We start from the raw sequence: 16191 nt of genomic DNA, 5'->3' as shown, positions 1-16191 counted from the left end.
CATGCTGTTCTTTTTTAGTTCTGAGTGTTTTTCTGTATACTCTCAGTGTTTCCCAGTACTGGAGGCGGAGCTCAGGGTTGTCAGGTTGTCTGTGTTTTTGATTTGACACATTTCTGAGAGTTTTTCTCAGTTATCTGCATTCTGTGTCAAACCACTCATCATTGGTCGGGTCTCTTGGTCTGTGGTGCTGGCGCTTTTTCAGACTGGATAAGTCTGCCACATGGTCAAATATGTTGTACATGTCCTGTACAGCCTGTCTGAGGCCGTCCTGATTGAGGGGATACGAGGTGGAAAGAAAACAGTCTAAATGGGATTGAAAGATTGGATTTTTGATTGCTGTCTGATATTCGTCTTTGCTTTTGTTTGTCCATTTATAAGGTTGTTTTCTGTAGGTCAGATTGCAGGGTTCTACTGTGTGAGGGTCGTTTGCTGTCGTTTTAATGTAGAGTGTGATTTTACTATGGTCTGATAAGGGGGTTAAGGGGCTGACTGTAAATGCTCTCAGGTAGAAGGGGTCTAGGTCAGTGATGCCATAGTCTACTGTGCTGTTGCCAAGAGGAGAGCTATGAGTGTAAAGACCGAATGAGTCCCCTTGAAGCCGACCGTTAACCATGTACAGACCCAATGTTCGGCAGAGCTGCAACAGTTGCTGCCCACTTTTATTGACAGTTTTGTCAAAGTTGTTTCTGCGGGGGTGTGAAGGGAGGGGGGTGCTGACTTGACCAGGTATATGTTTGTCTCCCTGTGTGCTGATAAAGTCTGGTTCTGTACCAGTCCTGGCATTCAGGTCTCCACAGATCAGTACACTTCCCTGGGCCTGAAAGTAACTAATCTCATCTTCGAGAATAGAGAAACTGTCTTCATTAAAATAAGGGGATTGTGATGGGGGGATATATGCTGCACACAGGAATACATCTTTATCTGTGGTGATAAGGTCTTTTTTGATTTTGAGCCAAATTGAAAATTCTCCTTTTTTGATTAATTCAATGTATTGTACAAGGTTTGCCTTATACCAGATCAGCATTCCCCCTGAATCCCTTCCTTGTGTTACTCCCTTTAGTTTGGTGGACGGGGACATTATCTCTATGTAGCCTGAGGGACAACCAGTGGAGACATCTCCTCTACACCAAGTCTCTTGCAGTATAAACACATCTGCATTTTCTAACTCTCTAATAAAGTCTGAGGTCCTGCTCTTAAGGCCAAGAGCAGAAGATCTCAGACCCTGAACATTCAAACAAGAGATGACAAAAGATTTAGATTTCATTTAAAACTCAAAAGGCTGCATTTGGTGATCAAAATGAGACAAACTACTAAGTCAAAGAAAATAATTTAAGAGTATCTACATGACATATTATAAAAGGTAACAAATCAATAACTGGTATATTAAATAATCAATACTTATGTACAATGTAAATATCCTTTTTTTTTTAAAACTGTATGAGAACAAGAAATACTCTAATAATAATAATTCATACAGTGTCTATTGTGGTACCTGTCCAATCAGATGAGAGCAAAGCAGGCTGAGCATCTGCTGAATGTCCTTCAGTTCATTGTGTGGGGGGGTGGTTAAGGTTCGTTCTGCTGCTCTCCGGACCACCTGGGCATAACTCAGTGGGCCAGGGTGTGGCTCTTGTCGCTGTGGTTGGGGTGGGGCCCCTAGGGACAGGAGTGACTGTGGTCTGGCTTGAGGGGGATCATGGTTGCCTTGGTGGGGTCTGATTTGGACATGATGTGGGTGGGGCTGAGGGTGGTCTTGTCTCCATTGTGTTGGTCTGGATGTTGGTTGAGGATGTCTTGGTGTTCTGTGGGGGTTGTGGGCTGATGTGCTCTTTCTGCGGGCCGTGGATTGGTCTCTGTTGAGAGCGACGCTTTTCAGTGTTTGGGCGAAGATGGGGACTGTGCTTTTAAACAGATGGACGTGGTCGTAGAGACAGCTGATGTCCAGGGTGGGGTGGTGGGCTAGGTGGACATTGGGTCTCCGTGCACAGTCTCTGGACAGGCTGCTGTTGATCCTGTGGATGGTGTCAGGGTGGAAGTCTTTCCTTGGGAGCAGAGTGGATATGACCACTCTGCTGTTGGGGAAGGTGGTGGAGGCTTTCTCTGTCACTCTCTTGAGTGACTCTGACACCCTCTCCTGCTGGCTCCGCAGATCATTGGTGCCAGTGTGGATGATGATGTGACTCGGAGATCCAAGCCGCTCCTCTGACAGCAGGTCTATGGCTTGGTGGGTGTTTGGACACCAGATTTTAGCCACTTTGTGGGTGGGGAAAAGTTTCTTTCATTAAGGAATTTTCCATTGGAGTCGATGAGGAGGACAATGTCTGTCTTCTCTCTCTGTTGTGCTGGTCTGGTGGAATGAGGGGAGGTGCTGGTCTGTGGGCTGGATGTGGAGCTGGGGGTGGAGGTAGGTTCTTGGATTGGTGGGTCCTGGCTGCTCACAGGGTCCTGGTTGTGGTCTAGTTTTTCATCCAGGTCCTGTGTAGCTCCACCTCTCTCCTGAAGCTGTTCTGACAGAGTGGTGAGTGCTCTGCTGTGCTCCTCTCTCTCTCCTCTGAGCTCCTCCACCTCCTTTGACAGAGAGGTAAGTTCTCTCCTGTGCTCCTCTCTCTCTCCTCTGAGCTCCTTCACCTCCTTTGACAGAGAGGTAAGATCTCTCCTGTGCTCCTCTCTCTCTCCTCTGAGCTCCTCCACCTCCTTTGACAGAGAGGTAAGTTCTCTCCTGTGCTCCTCTCTCTCTCCTCTGAGCTCCTCCACCTCCTTTGACAGAGAGGTAAGTTCTCTCCTGTGCTCCTCTCTCTCTCCTCTGAGCTCCTCCACCTCCTTTGACAGAGAGGTAAGTTCTCTCCTGTGCTCCTCTCTCTCTCCTCTGAGCTCCTTCACCTCCTTTGAGAGAGAGGTAAGATCTCTCCTGTGCTCCTCTCTCTCTCCTCTGAGCTCCTCCACCTCCTTTGACAGAGAGGTAAGTTCTCTCCTGTGCTCCTCTCTCTCTCCTCTGAGCTCCTCCACCTCCTTTGACAGAGAGGTAAGTTCTCTCCTGTGCTCCTCTCTCTCTCCTCTGAGCTCCTCCACCTCCTTTGACAGAGAGGTAAGTTCTCTCCTGTGCTCCTCTCTCTCTCCTCTGAGCTCCTCCACCTTCTTTGACAGAGAGGTAAGTTCTCTCCTGTGCTCCTCTCTCTCTCTCCTCTGAGCTCCTCCACCTCCTTTGACAGAGAGGTAAGTTCTCTCCTGTGCTCCTCTCTCTCTCCTCTGAGCTCCTTCACCTCCTCTGTCAGAGCTGTCAGTGCTGCTAGACGCTGCTCTCTGTCCTGATGCAGCTCTCTGATCTCAGTCCTGAGCAGGCTCAGCTCTCTCCTGCAGCTGTCCCTGTCCTGCCTCAGCATGCCCAGCTCTGTGCTGATGGTGCAGGGATCAGGCTGAGCTGTGGTGGGCTGGCATGGCTGTTGGCTGATCAGCTCTCTCAGTTGTACTAGTTCTCTCTCCAGCTCTGTGAATTTCACCTTCAGTTCGGTGATGGTGCGGTTCAGCTGGGGGTCCTGGACCTGCTCTGGGCTGGTGGGCTCCTTCTCTTCAGGGGGCTGCTCAGTAGTTAGGCAGCTGGGAGCTGGGACCTGGGAACTGTCAGTGGAGCTAGATCTCTCCTGCTGGGCTCTTTCCTTTATAAGGAGGAAGTCCATCTCAAACAGTTTGAGGTTCCCCTGCACCATGATAGTCCCATTCTTGTATAAGTTTACTGTCATCATGAAAGTATCTGAATCCTCTGCTTCTTTTATTTTTATTTTCCAGCCGTTACAGATCCCCTCTTTTTTGACAGAGGGGTAGTGGGCACTGATGGCAGAGTGCCATGCTAGCGGCTGGTCTGTGAAGAGGATCAGGTTGCTGACCTCCCCGGTCTTGTAAAGATCAGAAAACAGGGTTTCTGGTCTTTCTTTTAGCAGTTTTTGTTTAAATGCCTTCCTGGCAGTCTCATTGGTTACATCAGGAGGATAGAGGAGAGGAACAGCCTCTGTACAGCCTTTGGTGGATTCCATCAGGCTCTGCTGCTGTTGAACTGCTGCTATTTAAATTCCTTGGCAACAGTTGCTAAGGGTCTTGTTTACAGCTAGCTGTGTTATGCTAGCTTAAGTTTATTTAGTGTTCAGCAATTTTTTGTTTCCTCTTTTTAAATGTTATATTTTCTTTCTGATGGTTCACTCACTTGCGTCTTCAGCTGTTTTCCTCCTCTTTGCTTGACCTTTTTTTTTTGTTGCTGGTTGGACAGTTAGGCTAACTGTCAGTTTGGCAGTTGGTTCCGTTGTTTTCCAGTCTATCACTGTTTTCTGAGGTTTTTGCTGTTTTTTTTCCTTCTTGGTAGATTTTTTTTAAAAACAACGGTTTTCTCTTCTGTTTTCTTCCAGCTCTTAGAAGAACAGTAGTTTATCTCACTTTAAAACATCCAAAAAAGCAAAAATATTCAGGAGCTCATCTTCATGCTCATCTCTCTCTGTCTCTCTCTCTGTCTCTCTCTGTCTGTCTGTCTGTCTGTCTGTCTCTCTCTCTCTCTCTGTCTCTCTCTGTCTCTCTGTCTCTGTCTCTCTCTCTCTCTGTCTCTCTCTCTGTCTCTCTCTGTCTCTCTCTCTGTCTCATTGTGTCATAAGGATTACTGTTAATTTATTATGCTGATCTGTTCTGTACGACATCTATTGCACGTCTGTCCGTCCTGGAAGAGGGATCCCTCCTCAGTTGCTCTTCCTGAGGTTTCTACCGTTTTTTTCCCCGTTAAAGGGTTTTTTGGGGAGTTTTTCCTGATCAGCTGTGAGGGTCATAAGGACAGAGGGATGTCGTATGCTGTAAAGCCCTGTGAGGCAAATTGTGATTTGTGATATTGGGCTTTATAAATAAAATTGAAATTGAAATTGAAATTGAAATTGAACAGGCCCAAATAGGTGGAAAAAGATTTCGCACACTGACATCTACGAATTCAAATAAACACAAGAAGTTTGTGCTCTAGAGAAAGGATCAGCACTCAGTGAATAACCTCCTAAGCCCTATGATAAGCTAATATGGCAAGGCTTAACTATACAGACCAGTGAGCAGTGATAACTAACATGTCTTTGGGGTCATCAGGTGGGAACCTCCTTTCACCAGTGTTTCGTCTAGTTGGTCCCACGACACCTCCAGGAGGCTAGACAGTGATCTCTGGCGTCCCAGAGACACTCCCCTAATGCCAGGTCTCACTGCTCCCCACACCAACCCAACAACCTCCTTTACCTTACTTACACATGGCTTTCTCAGCCCAAACAGCACTGCCACCTTCAACAAACCCAGGCTCCGTACATGCGAGCTCCAGGTAGAGACGTTGCTGATACTACCTTTCTTAGCACATTCACCATACTCTATTTCACACGCTACATAGCATAACTACAATATAAGCTAAAGTTAAAGGAGATAAATAAACTCACACTCACTGCCACCTTCAACAAACGCAGTATTTCACTTTATTGTTGAGCTTTCTGTCTATTCGACCTTCATCAGAGCATCACTGATGTTTTCAGCACCTTACCAAGACTGAGCCGGAGCGGTCGCTACTCTGCTTCATAAAGACAACATGAAATTGCCAAAATGACCCAATTTATCACAGCTAGAACTGTAAGAATATAAATTCTCATTGGATGTTGAGCTTTCTGAACTATGATGTGAAGCTGGTAGAAAAGCTTCTCTTGGTGACGGTCATTGACGGTCACCTACCATTTAAAGAACACTTCCAAACTCAGGAGTTTCCTGTCTTGATGTGACTCTGGAGACTTGGTCCCTGGCTCATCTCCAGCAGGTTGGATTACTGTAATGACGACAGGTAGTCCAGGGGCCACAGTGTCAGTGCTAACTTGGAACAACACATTACACCTGTAGTGAAAACACTCCAGTGGCTGTCGGCACAGTCCAGAACTGATCACAGAATATTAATACTTGTTTACACAGCTCCTAAATATCTGTCTGACCTGCTGCAGACCAACCTCATGCCTCGTCATCGAACATGTGTCTCCTGGATGTGCCGAGGATTCAAACTAAATCAGGTGAAACTGAGATCTGCTGCAGCTGTAACATCAGTGTGTGTGTGTGTGTGTGTGTGTGTGTGTGAAGCACAAGTCTTCTTATCTCATGTTTTCTGTGTTTTACTGTAAAAGCACATTGTGTGTATCTGTGCATGAAACGTGCCACACAAATAAAACTGACTTGACTGCAGTGACGTCATAACCGCCACTGGAGGGCGCCACCATTTCACAGGAGGTCATCTGCAGCTGCTTCCTCTGGTCCTCTGTCAGAAGAGACTTAGGGTGGGAAAAGAGCTGGTTGTCTCTGAAACAAATATTACTGATAAAGTTATTTTACTGAGTTAAAGACGTGTTGAAATTATTTGTTTGTGATTCGGACATGATTTCATTTGTTCGTCCACCGTCATCACGCAAGTTTATTTTGGACAAATAAACGTTATAAACAGGAAAATAAGTGCTGCTGCACAGATTAATGTCTCGTGTTGTGCACACAGAGAAGGAGCTCAGAGATCCAGAGGCCTCGTTACACACTGAACACGTTTGCACATTAATTCATACCTGTCTCTGTAAAGCTTTGAAATAATAATAAAGAAGACAGAACAGACACTGGATCATGATGATTTGTGTTTTTGTTTAATTTTTAGCACTTCATGTTTTTATTTATTCATCTTTTTCTCTTTGTTTTGTATCGTTATGTTTGGTGTATATAATGTATAAACCAACTGAAACACAGTCAGGAAACAAACAACACACACACGACCAAATATGAATAAAACAAATATGTGAAATTAAACAAGATGAAAACAGAGAGATGATCGACACATTAAAGTAACTGCTCTCATTAAATAAACTCACGTCAGGTCTGTGAGCCAGTAAGACGAGAGGAGACTCCACAGGTCCCCAAATTCTTAACAAACACAGGAGGGAGGCAGCGAGCAACAAACAGAGGAAACGTTCCCTCAAAAAGTTGCAAGAAATTAAAGAGAAAATTTAAAACAAGATAATTAATTTAAAAAAGTTAAAACAAAGAAAATTACCTGGAAAAAGTGCTTTTATAAAAAAAAATATTCTGTGACATAATTTTAAAATGTAAATATAATAATTATAAATTGGTTTTTCCTTAGTTTTTTAATCTATTACTTTTAAAAATTTGTGGAACATTTCTCACCTAGTTGCTCACTGCCATGTTCTGCTGCCACATGGTGTTAGCATGCTAGCTAAAGGTTGACTCAAACTGCAGCTTTTACCTTCGACTTTTAAATCACCAATAACTTCCAAACGTTTAATATAACAACAACATGATAAATTTCTCTGACACATAAAACAACACAATATCTCCAGCCATGACACTTTGCAGCCCGAGGATGAGGTGGCAGCCTACATGGAGTTCAGATCCTTTGGAGGTTTGATGGTGGTGGAAGGAGCATGCTAACATGTTTCCTAACCTGGCAGTGATTGAATGTTTCCACCATCCAGTCAAAGAGACGTCCAATTCAAGAACGGAGAACCAGCTTCATGTGAGGGACTGGAGCCTGGGGGGGTTTGATCATGGGTGGAGGGTCGCAGGACTTTTATTAATGGGTGAGGTTTTTACTAGTTTTACAGGTAACAGGTCGGTTCTGGTGCTTTGAGGATGGGCGGGTGTTGGTTTTCAAAAATGGACTCTGGCGCTCCATCTTCCTCTACAGCTGGCGTCCCTGCAGAGCCTTGATGTACTCCATGTGTTGGCGGGCGTGTTCCTGGTTCTGTCGGATGTAGTAGAGCAGGTAGGAGATGAGGGTGGAGAACCAGAGGACCATGGTGACCAACATCACCACATCAGTGCTTCTCCTCACAGACAGACACAGATCCCAGTCGTCCAGCAGCTGAAGCAGAGGCGTCCCAACAGCTCCTGAAACATCACGTCACAACACTTTCACACTCAGATAACACAAGGACGAGTCAGGTACATTCAACAAGACTAAATCAATCAAACAGTTAAGAGAACGTCTGAGAGCACATTTATAAAACACTGTGTTTAATGAATCCATCCGTCTGATCTCCTCAGGGAGGAGGAGCCATACGCCACCTGTAACGTTACTGTCAGACGCAGCCTGATGCAACGACTTAAACAGCCAATAGGACGTGAGCTGATCGCCGATGTGATCCAAAGTCTCAGAGGGGCAGTGTACTTCCTGTAGTGTTCAGTGGGGCGGTGTACTTCCTGTAGTGTTCAGTGGGGCGGTGTACTTCCTGTAGTGTTCAGAGGGGCGGTGTACTTCCTGTAGTGTTCAGAGGGGCAGTGTACTTCCTGTAGTGTTCAGAGGGGCGATGTACTTCCTGTAGTGTTCAGAGGGGCGGTGTACTTCCTGTAGTGTTCAGAGGGGCGATGTACTTCCTGTAGTGTTCAGAGGGGCGGTGTACTTCCTGTAGTGTTCAGAGGGGCGGTGTACTTCCTGTAGTGTTCAGAGGGGCGGTGCACTTCCTGTAGTGTTCAGAGGGGCGGTGTACTTCCTGTAGTGTTCAGAGGGGCGGTGTACTTCCTGTAGTGTTCAGTGGCATGGTGCACTTCCTGTAGTGTTCAGAGGGGCGGTGTACTTCCTGTAGTGTTCAGTGGCATGGTGTACTTCAGTCATGATACAGTATTAATGTGATTTATTATCTTTTTTTAAACAGTACATTTTGTCTTCAGAGGAAACTGTCAACATGTGTTTTATCTAATAAAATGAAATTTTCATCACTTAAGACATTTTTATTTGCAGCTGTAAAATTAATCTGTAGGACTGAAAAATCAACTGATGATATTATTTTAGAAGCTGCCTTAAATTTAATTTGTATTTGTATTATTAGTAATTATACAATAAGAAAACGTGACCATACTGTCACACGACAATTTTGCGATACTATGCCGTATTGATTTTTTCCCACCCCAGTGTGACATCAGCTTTCGTTTTGCAGCCTAGACGTCTGATTCGATGTGAATGCAGCGTGGACGTACCGCGGTTTGGCAGGTCGGAGGTTTGACAGATGACTTCAGAGAGAGATGACGGGTCCAGATCCAGCTGAGGCGTTGACAGCTGAACACAGAGACACAAACAGAATCAGTCAAACACACTTTCTTCTAATGAACGAACAGAGTCAGACTTTATTCTTCTTCTGCTGTTACATGATTAATAACGTCACCTGTACAGGTGATCTCACCTGCATCCTGCAGTCACAGTGCCACGGGTTGCGTGTGAGGTTGGTGAGAGCTCGCAGCCCGCTGAGCGCCGCCAGCTCCAACGAAGACAACTGATTGGATGACAGGTCCAGGAAGCGAAGCGAGGACGCCAAACCGCGGAAACAACCGGCTTCCAGTGAGGAGAGCTGACAGGAAACAGGAAACAGGAACTAACACCAACATGTTGTTTGTGAAGCTCCAATCTTCCGCCAGATATTATTGATATTATTCAGTGCATGAACTCTGATGGAAGAACACTTTAACAGGACTGAAGAACCTGATCTTATTGTTTGAATGTATAAATATGATCCATGTTTTACTTCTCTTACTTTACATATTATTACGTTTACATAATTCTTCCTGTCAGCTGTGTCGACATGGCAATTAAGTATTATATGGACCAGTTTTGAATGGACATCACAAAAGTTGTGCGCACATCATGGTGGCAGAAGCACAGCAGACACCGGAGAGAAACACAATTTAATGTGGAAGTAGACGACTTATTAACTAGCTAGCGCATTAGCTAGCTAACACTGTCTGTTCATTAACTCATGGATCAGAACAGAATATAGAAACTTTCACCTCTGATCATTTTAGAAAGGACACCACAAGAATCAGTGCTCAGATTATCAAACAGACGATGGACTGTAGAAGTTTGTTTCTGTCTGTCAGCGATCAGCCACAGCTAACGTAGCTGGTGCACTAGCTACGTTAGCTTAGCTGGTGCACTAGCTACGTTAGCTACATCTCTAATGTTTGGGAAACTTTCATTTTCCCTGCCTTGATGCAGACGGGATTTAAAAACTGCTGTTTTAAAAATAAGTAGTCACACACTGAGAGGAAATAAATCATGTACAGAAATAAAAAACCTTGATGCATCAAGATGTAAATCATTTCATCATCCCGTCGTCGCCCTCTGAAGCAGAAGTGAAGGTGATGCAAACCTGGTTGTGCGACAGGTCGAGCTCATCGAGCAGCGACAGATCAGAGAAGGAGCCGGCCGGCAGAGAGCTGAGAAGGTTTTTATCCAGAAACAGACGGACGGTCAGGTTAGAGAGGCCGACAGGTACCTGAGGACACAAACACCTGGGCAGATGTTAGAGTGTGCCCACAATGCACAAGCTGCTCCATGTCCCCACATCATCATGAATACCAGACACACACACACACACACACACACACACACACACAGACCTGTGTCAGTCTCAGTCCACTGCAGCGGACCGTCAGTCCTCCATCAGCCATCTCTGAGCGTTGGCAGACGTTGTTGGCTGAGACTCTGTTGTTGTGGTGCCAGAGAGCCACGGTGAAGGGTGATGATGTCATCACCAGGTTTGACCATGGAGGAATCAAAAGAAGGAGCAGGATCCACTGTGCTGACTCCACCACAGAAGAAGACGGTAGACTCACAGTGCGGGACATCATGTGGACGTCGTTCCTCTTCTTGTGTCTGTGATGACTGACTCATTAATAAAGACATTCATTATAAACACTCAGATAAAGAGCGAGTGAGTTACGAGTCTGTTATTTGAATAAGATCAGAGTGAGACAGAGAGCAGAGGGAGGAGGAAGATGAGGATGAAGAGGAGGAGGGTCAGAGGTCAGATTAATGAAGAGTAAAAATAATCTGTGCTGCAGATGAAGACCAGATTAATCCTCAGATTAAAGGAAGAGAAGAAGAAGACAAACTGTCCTTTAATGTCTCATCTTCTTCTGTTGTTACTGAATGTGTTTAAATGTCTTCGTCACTTCAGAGAGACGTTTGAGTTTTATATATTTTATATATGTTTAATATTTGTGAGTGCTAACAATCAGGTATCATTTACACATTATTGATTATTTCACTGACTAATATACCTTATCAATATTTAAATGATGTTATGATGATGTTTTATTTTCGAGCCTGTGAATCCTCTCTACAGCACAGTCGTTATTTAATCCATCAATCCTTGTTTAATAAATAATTATTGATACATATGTGCAGCTCGTTCTGTCTGTTTGGTTTCATTAGTTTCTGATATTGATTGATTGATTATCTCTTTTCTATAAAAAGCAGACAAACACAACAAACAACAAAATAAAAGAAGATAAGATGAAGAGACTCTCGTGTCGATGCTCTGCAACACTTTAACACCCAAGAAGAAGAAGAAGAAGCAACAGCAGAAGAAGAAGAAGAAGAAGAAGAAGAAGAAGCAGCAGCAGCAGCAGAAGAAGAAGACGAAGAAGATTTTTGGATTTTTAAAAACTCATTTATTAACAACTATTTGCAAGGGAAAACATTTTCAGCCAACAACATAAAGCAAATCAAACAAATTCATAGATCATGTTTAAATAAGGCACTTGTTATATATTATTTTCTCTCCATCCGTTACACAGCACAAGATGTTCTCATAGCACCACATGTTTTCAAAATGTACAAGGCTCCCTGTGGCCCTGTGGAAGCAGAACTCTAAGCTGAGTCGGGCTTTAACACCCATCTTCCACACAGTCACAGGATCTTGTGTGGAGCCTGTCTGAATTTTGTCTCTGCGGGTCAAGCATACTGCCAGTTTTGCTTCCGCTAAGAGATAATTTACCAATTGGCACTTTTGTTTTTCTGTTTTATTTTGTTTGACACCGCAGATAAAAACAGGGCCAGAGAACACAATGTTAAAAAGGTTAAAAACACCCGTTAAAAAACTAAAAAACCTAGTGAGTCTGCTGTGAAAACATGGAAGACGTTTTCAGGTTGACCACAGAAAGGACACTTGTTTAAAACACTGTGATTAAAAGCGGATAAAAAACTGTTTGTGGCGATGGCCCCATGGAGAATCCTCCACTGGAGATCACCGGTCCGCTTCCTGATGGGGGGCTTATAGAGCGTTGTCCACTGGGGGTGCTGTCCATCCAGTCTCTCTGTCCACACAGTGGGGTGTCTGTTGCACAGTTTTTTCCTGTGGATTATCTTCACAAAGTTCATATATAGTGTTTTTTCTGTCCATGTTGTTCAGACTGACCTTGTTGCTGGTACAGTTTGTTAGGAGGGGGCCACTCAGCTCGGTGAGGTCAGGGGTCAGGTGGATTTCAGGGAAGTCATCCGTGGGGTCGAGTTCCACTCTGCCTTCACTGTACCGCTGTAGGAGGCTCTTCTCTTTGGCAGAGAGCTTTTGCCTCCACAGCTCTAGGATCCTCTGCGCCAGCCGGATGGAGCGTACTTCCAGAGCTGAGGCCACGGCCTGGGCGTCGGCGAGTGCTGGCCCCACTGAAACTATCAGCTGTTTCAGGGTTATCAGGTTTTTTTGGCACAGTGCCCCCCTCAGCCCAGGCGTGGTGTCGCTGCACACATCCAGTCTGGCTCCATTTGTTAGCGGCTCTTCTAACAACCAGTGCAGAGAGTTGAACCTGTGGGATCTTTCCCAGTTAAAAAGCAAACAGGATTTAAAAACACCCTGATAAAATTTAGGTAACCCATTTAACCTTAAAAATCTAAAATCGGTTAAAAACAGAGCAGCATCCTGTCCCAGGCTGTTAACGCGTCTGAAAATACAGCTGGTCACGTCCCTGCACACTAAGCCTGGAGGTCCTGTTAAGTACCTCTGGACAGATTGTATTTTAAAGGTGGCTGTTCTGCTGGCCAGGTGGACAAGGCCCTGCCCCCCTCCTCTCTGGATAAAAACAACACTGACTGTGGCACCCAATGCTGCTGGTCCCAGAAGAATTTCACCATCTTGACTTGTATTTGAGCCAACAGGCCTGAGGGTGGGTCCAAGCAGGCCAGTCGGTGCCACAGCAGTGAAGCGACAAGGTTATTTAAAATCAATCTATTTTTTCCGTTATGTCTTCCCAGTTTTTTTTTTCTGTTTTTTCATTGCCCACATAAATGCCGAGATATCTGAGACCATCTCTCTTCCATACTAAATTTTGAGGGAGAACTGGGAGGCCTTCACGCCACTTTCCAACAGCGAGGCCTTCACTTTTCCCCCAGTTCACCCTCGCTGCCGAGACCGCAGAGAACTTTTTTGTGAGGGTCTCTAGTGTGGTCACATCTTTTTGATTTTTTACAGAAACAACAACATCATCAGCGTAGGCAGACAAAACCAAATTCTTATTAAAACCGGGTAAAAACAGACCTTGAAGATTTCCTCTTAGTTTCTGGAGGAGGGGCTCCAGGGAGAGTGCATAGACCATCCCCGACAGAGCACAGCCCTGTCGGACACCTCTATGCACCCCAAAAGGAGCACACAAGCTACCATTGACCTTCAGCACACTCTCAATGTCACTGTACAGCACCTTGATCTTGGCAATGAAACCAGCGCTGAACCCAAACTTCTCCATGGTTTCCCAGAGGAAGCTGTGTTCAATGCAGTCAAATGCATTTTCCTGATCTAATCCGACCAAGCCTGTCCTTACACCCAATGAGCTGGAGACCTCCAAAACGTCCCGAATGAGGTAGACATTGTCTACCATGGACCTGCCGGGCACGCAGTACGTCTGGTCCGGGTGGATGACCTGCTCCATGGCTTCTCTCAGGTGGTTAGCGAGGGCTTTGGAGAGAATTTTATAGTCTGTGCAGAGGAGGGACACAGGGAGCCAGTTCTTGATCTCCTGTAGGTTTCCTTTCTTTGGCAGAAGGGTGATGATAGCTCTTCTGCAGGAGACTGGGAGAGAACCATGGGCCAGGCTCTCATTGAAAACCTGGAGCATATTGTGAGCAAAAATGTCCCAGAAGGCCTTGTAGAACTCTACAGTGAGGCCGTCAATGCCCGGGGCCTTCCCGCCTTGCATGCCCTGGAGGGCGGCAAACAGTTCTTCCCTTGATAGGGGGCACTCTGGCTGTGGTTTCATGTCCTGCTGGATCTGTGGCAGTTCACAACAGAACTCCTCAAACAACTGTTTATTGCCATTGTACTCACTTGTGTACAGTTGTGAGTAGAACTCCACAGCTCTGCTCCGGATCTGGCCTGGTTCTGTGAGCTCCTGCCCCGTGTCCGACAGCAGCAAGTGGATTTGTTTCCTCTGCCCGTGTTTCCTCTCTAAGTCGAAGAAGAAGCCAGAGGGAGCGTCCATCTCCGTGATGGTCTGGATACGGGACCGGACCAGCGCACTTTGTACCTTTTTGTCCAGCAGGTTGGCTAACGCCATCTTTTTGGTTTTGAGGATTTCAATATATCCTCGATTTCCTGTGGACTCACTCAAATGTTGCAGTTCCACAATATCAGTCTCCAGATCACTAATAGATCTGATGATGTCTCGTGTGACATTGAGCGTGTGCTGCTGACATAACTGTCTGATTTGTATTTTTCCATGGTCCCACCACTGTCTCAAACTTGTAAACTCGCTCTTCCTCTCTCTGAAACCAGACCATAAATAACTAAGAGCATCTTTAAAACTTCTATCAACAGCTAAAACCGAATTAAAATGCCAGTAGGCGCTTCCGTGTACAACACCTCTGATAACAACACTACATAAAACCAAGGAGTGATCGGTAAAACCAACAGGCAAAATGCAACATGTTTTAACAACATTAAAGTGTTGTTTAAACAATAAAATCGGTCAAGGCGTGCTACAGAGATCCTGTTGTCTCTGCAGTGGGACCATGTGTACTGTCTGGAGCTTGTGTGCATCCTCCTCCATACATCCACCAGGCCATGGCAGTGGACCAGCTGCTGCAGAGCATGCTGGGAAGCTGGATGAGGCTCTGCATGATTGCGGTCTAAAAGCTCATTCACTGTACAATTAAAATCCCTGCCTAAAAAAAACATAATCTGACAAATTAAAATCTTTTAATTTATCATTAACTTGTTCTAAAAAGCGTTTCCTCTCTGCACCGTTGTTAGGAGCATAAATGTTGATAAAAACAACATTAAAATGCTCAAAGCCGGCTCTTATTAAAAGGCACCTTCCCTGGACAACATGCTCCACCTCTACAGACTGTGGGTTAAAAGCTTTTGAAAAGAGGAATCCCACTCCTGCACTCGTTGTGGTGCCGTGGCTTAAAAATATTCTACCCTCCCATTCTCTCTCCCAGTTTGTTTTATTATGTTCATCACTGTGTGTCTCTTGAATAAATAAAACGTCAACCTTCTTGAGTTTAGCAGTCTCATATAAAAACACCCTCTTTTTTGCATCTCTGGCCCCGTTAAGGTTTAAACTCCCAACTCTAAAACTATCCGTGGAAATTGAGAGATTAAAACCTATACTAAAAACGACCAGATAAGTTAATAAAAAACAGATGTTTGTATTCATCATGTTCATTTCAATGTTTTGCTAACTTTGATCAGTTTTTTCTGTAATCTATACTTTTCTGGAGTACCAATTTCTCCAGCTCTCACGTGGAGTCTGGCTGATTCACAAAACTGTTTTTTGTCTGGAAAAATCTTCTCAAGTTTTACTTTTCTCAGGCCTTTTGTTTTCCTCAGGTACGTTCTGATCATTTTGGCAGGGTAGACTGCACTGTTCGAGGTGGCTGATGTCTCACTGCCATCAGAGAACCAATCCTCACCGTCAGTGCTCTCCACCCTGGCTGACAGTCTTGTGCGTCTGGTCATTTTACCGTCAGCCTCCTCTTCAGATGTTTCCCTCATACTTACTTCCGGAGTCCCTGCTGTCTCAGCTGATTCACCCACCTGCTCCTCACATGCTCCTTCTTGCATGTTTTCTGCTCCTTTTTCACCTGACCTTCCCTCACCATCCTCACCTGTCAAATCCCCATCTCCCCCTGACTCCTCGTCCTCTTCCCCTCTAACGTCACCCTCTTCTCCTGTCATCTCATCCTCCTCCCCTGTCACCTCAACTTCCCCTTCTGCCTCCTCACCCCCAACACCACCATCACCTGTGTCTCTCTCTCCTTCACCGCTCACCTCAGACACCTGAAGCCTGATTTATGGTCCTGCGGCGTACCTACATCGTTGCCGTGACGCTGTCGTGAACCCTTCGAACTTCTCTGTCACTCCATTTCGTCGCGGTGCAATTCACCGCCAGAGC

General features: G+C 45.2%; 1 protein-coding gene across 1 annotated transcript; it reads right to left on the bottom strand.

The window, feature by feature from the left end:
- Positions 1-7192: 7192 nt before the first annotated feature.
- LOC117269043 (leucine-rich repeat-containing protein 3-like) lies at positions 7193-10753 on the bottom strand. The gene is made up of 5 exons (XM_033645859.2): positions 10423-10753; positions 10173-10298; positions 9210-9374; positions 9007-9085; positions 7193-7920 (listed from the first exon to the last, which is right to left on the bottom strand). The coding sequence occupies exons 1-5, from the start codon at positions 10651-10653 to the stop codon at positions 7712-7714; spliced, it is 810 nt and encodes a 269-aa protein (XP_033501750.2). The 5' UTR covers positions 10654-10753; the 3' UTR covers positions 7193-7711.
- Positions 10754-16191: the final 5438 nt, after the last annotated feature.

The sequence above is a fragment of the Epinephelus lanceolatus genome, chromosome 18 (genome assembly GCF_041903045.1).
Source record: "Epinephelus lanceolatus isolate andai-2023 chromosome 18, ASM4190304v1, whole genome shotgun sequence".
In the NCBI taxonomy this organism is placed as follows: domain Eukaryota; kingdom Metazoa; phylum Chordata; class Actinopteri; order Perciformes; family Serranidae; genus Epinephelus; species Epinephelus lanceolatus.
The sequence above is the reverse complement of the archived record's forward strand: the minus strand, read 5'-3'. Positions and strand labels throughout refer to the sequence as shown.

Coding starts and splice junctions, on each gene's coding strand:
- LOC117269043 (XM_033645859.2), bottom strand. CDS start 10,653: ATGATGTCCCGCACTGTGAGTCTACCGTCTTCTTCTGTGGTGGAGTCA. Junction 9,375..10,172: donor TCGACCTGTCGCACAACCAG/GTTTGCATCACC, acceptor GTTTCCTGTCAG/CTCTCCTCACTGGAAGCCGG. Junction 9,086..9,209: donor ACTGTGACTGCAGGATGCAG/GTGAGATCACCT, acceptor CTCTGTGTTCAG/CTGTCAACGCCTCAGCTGGA.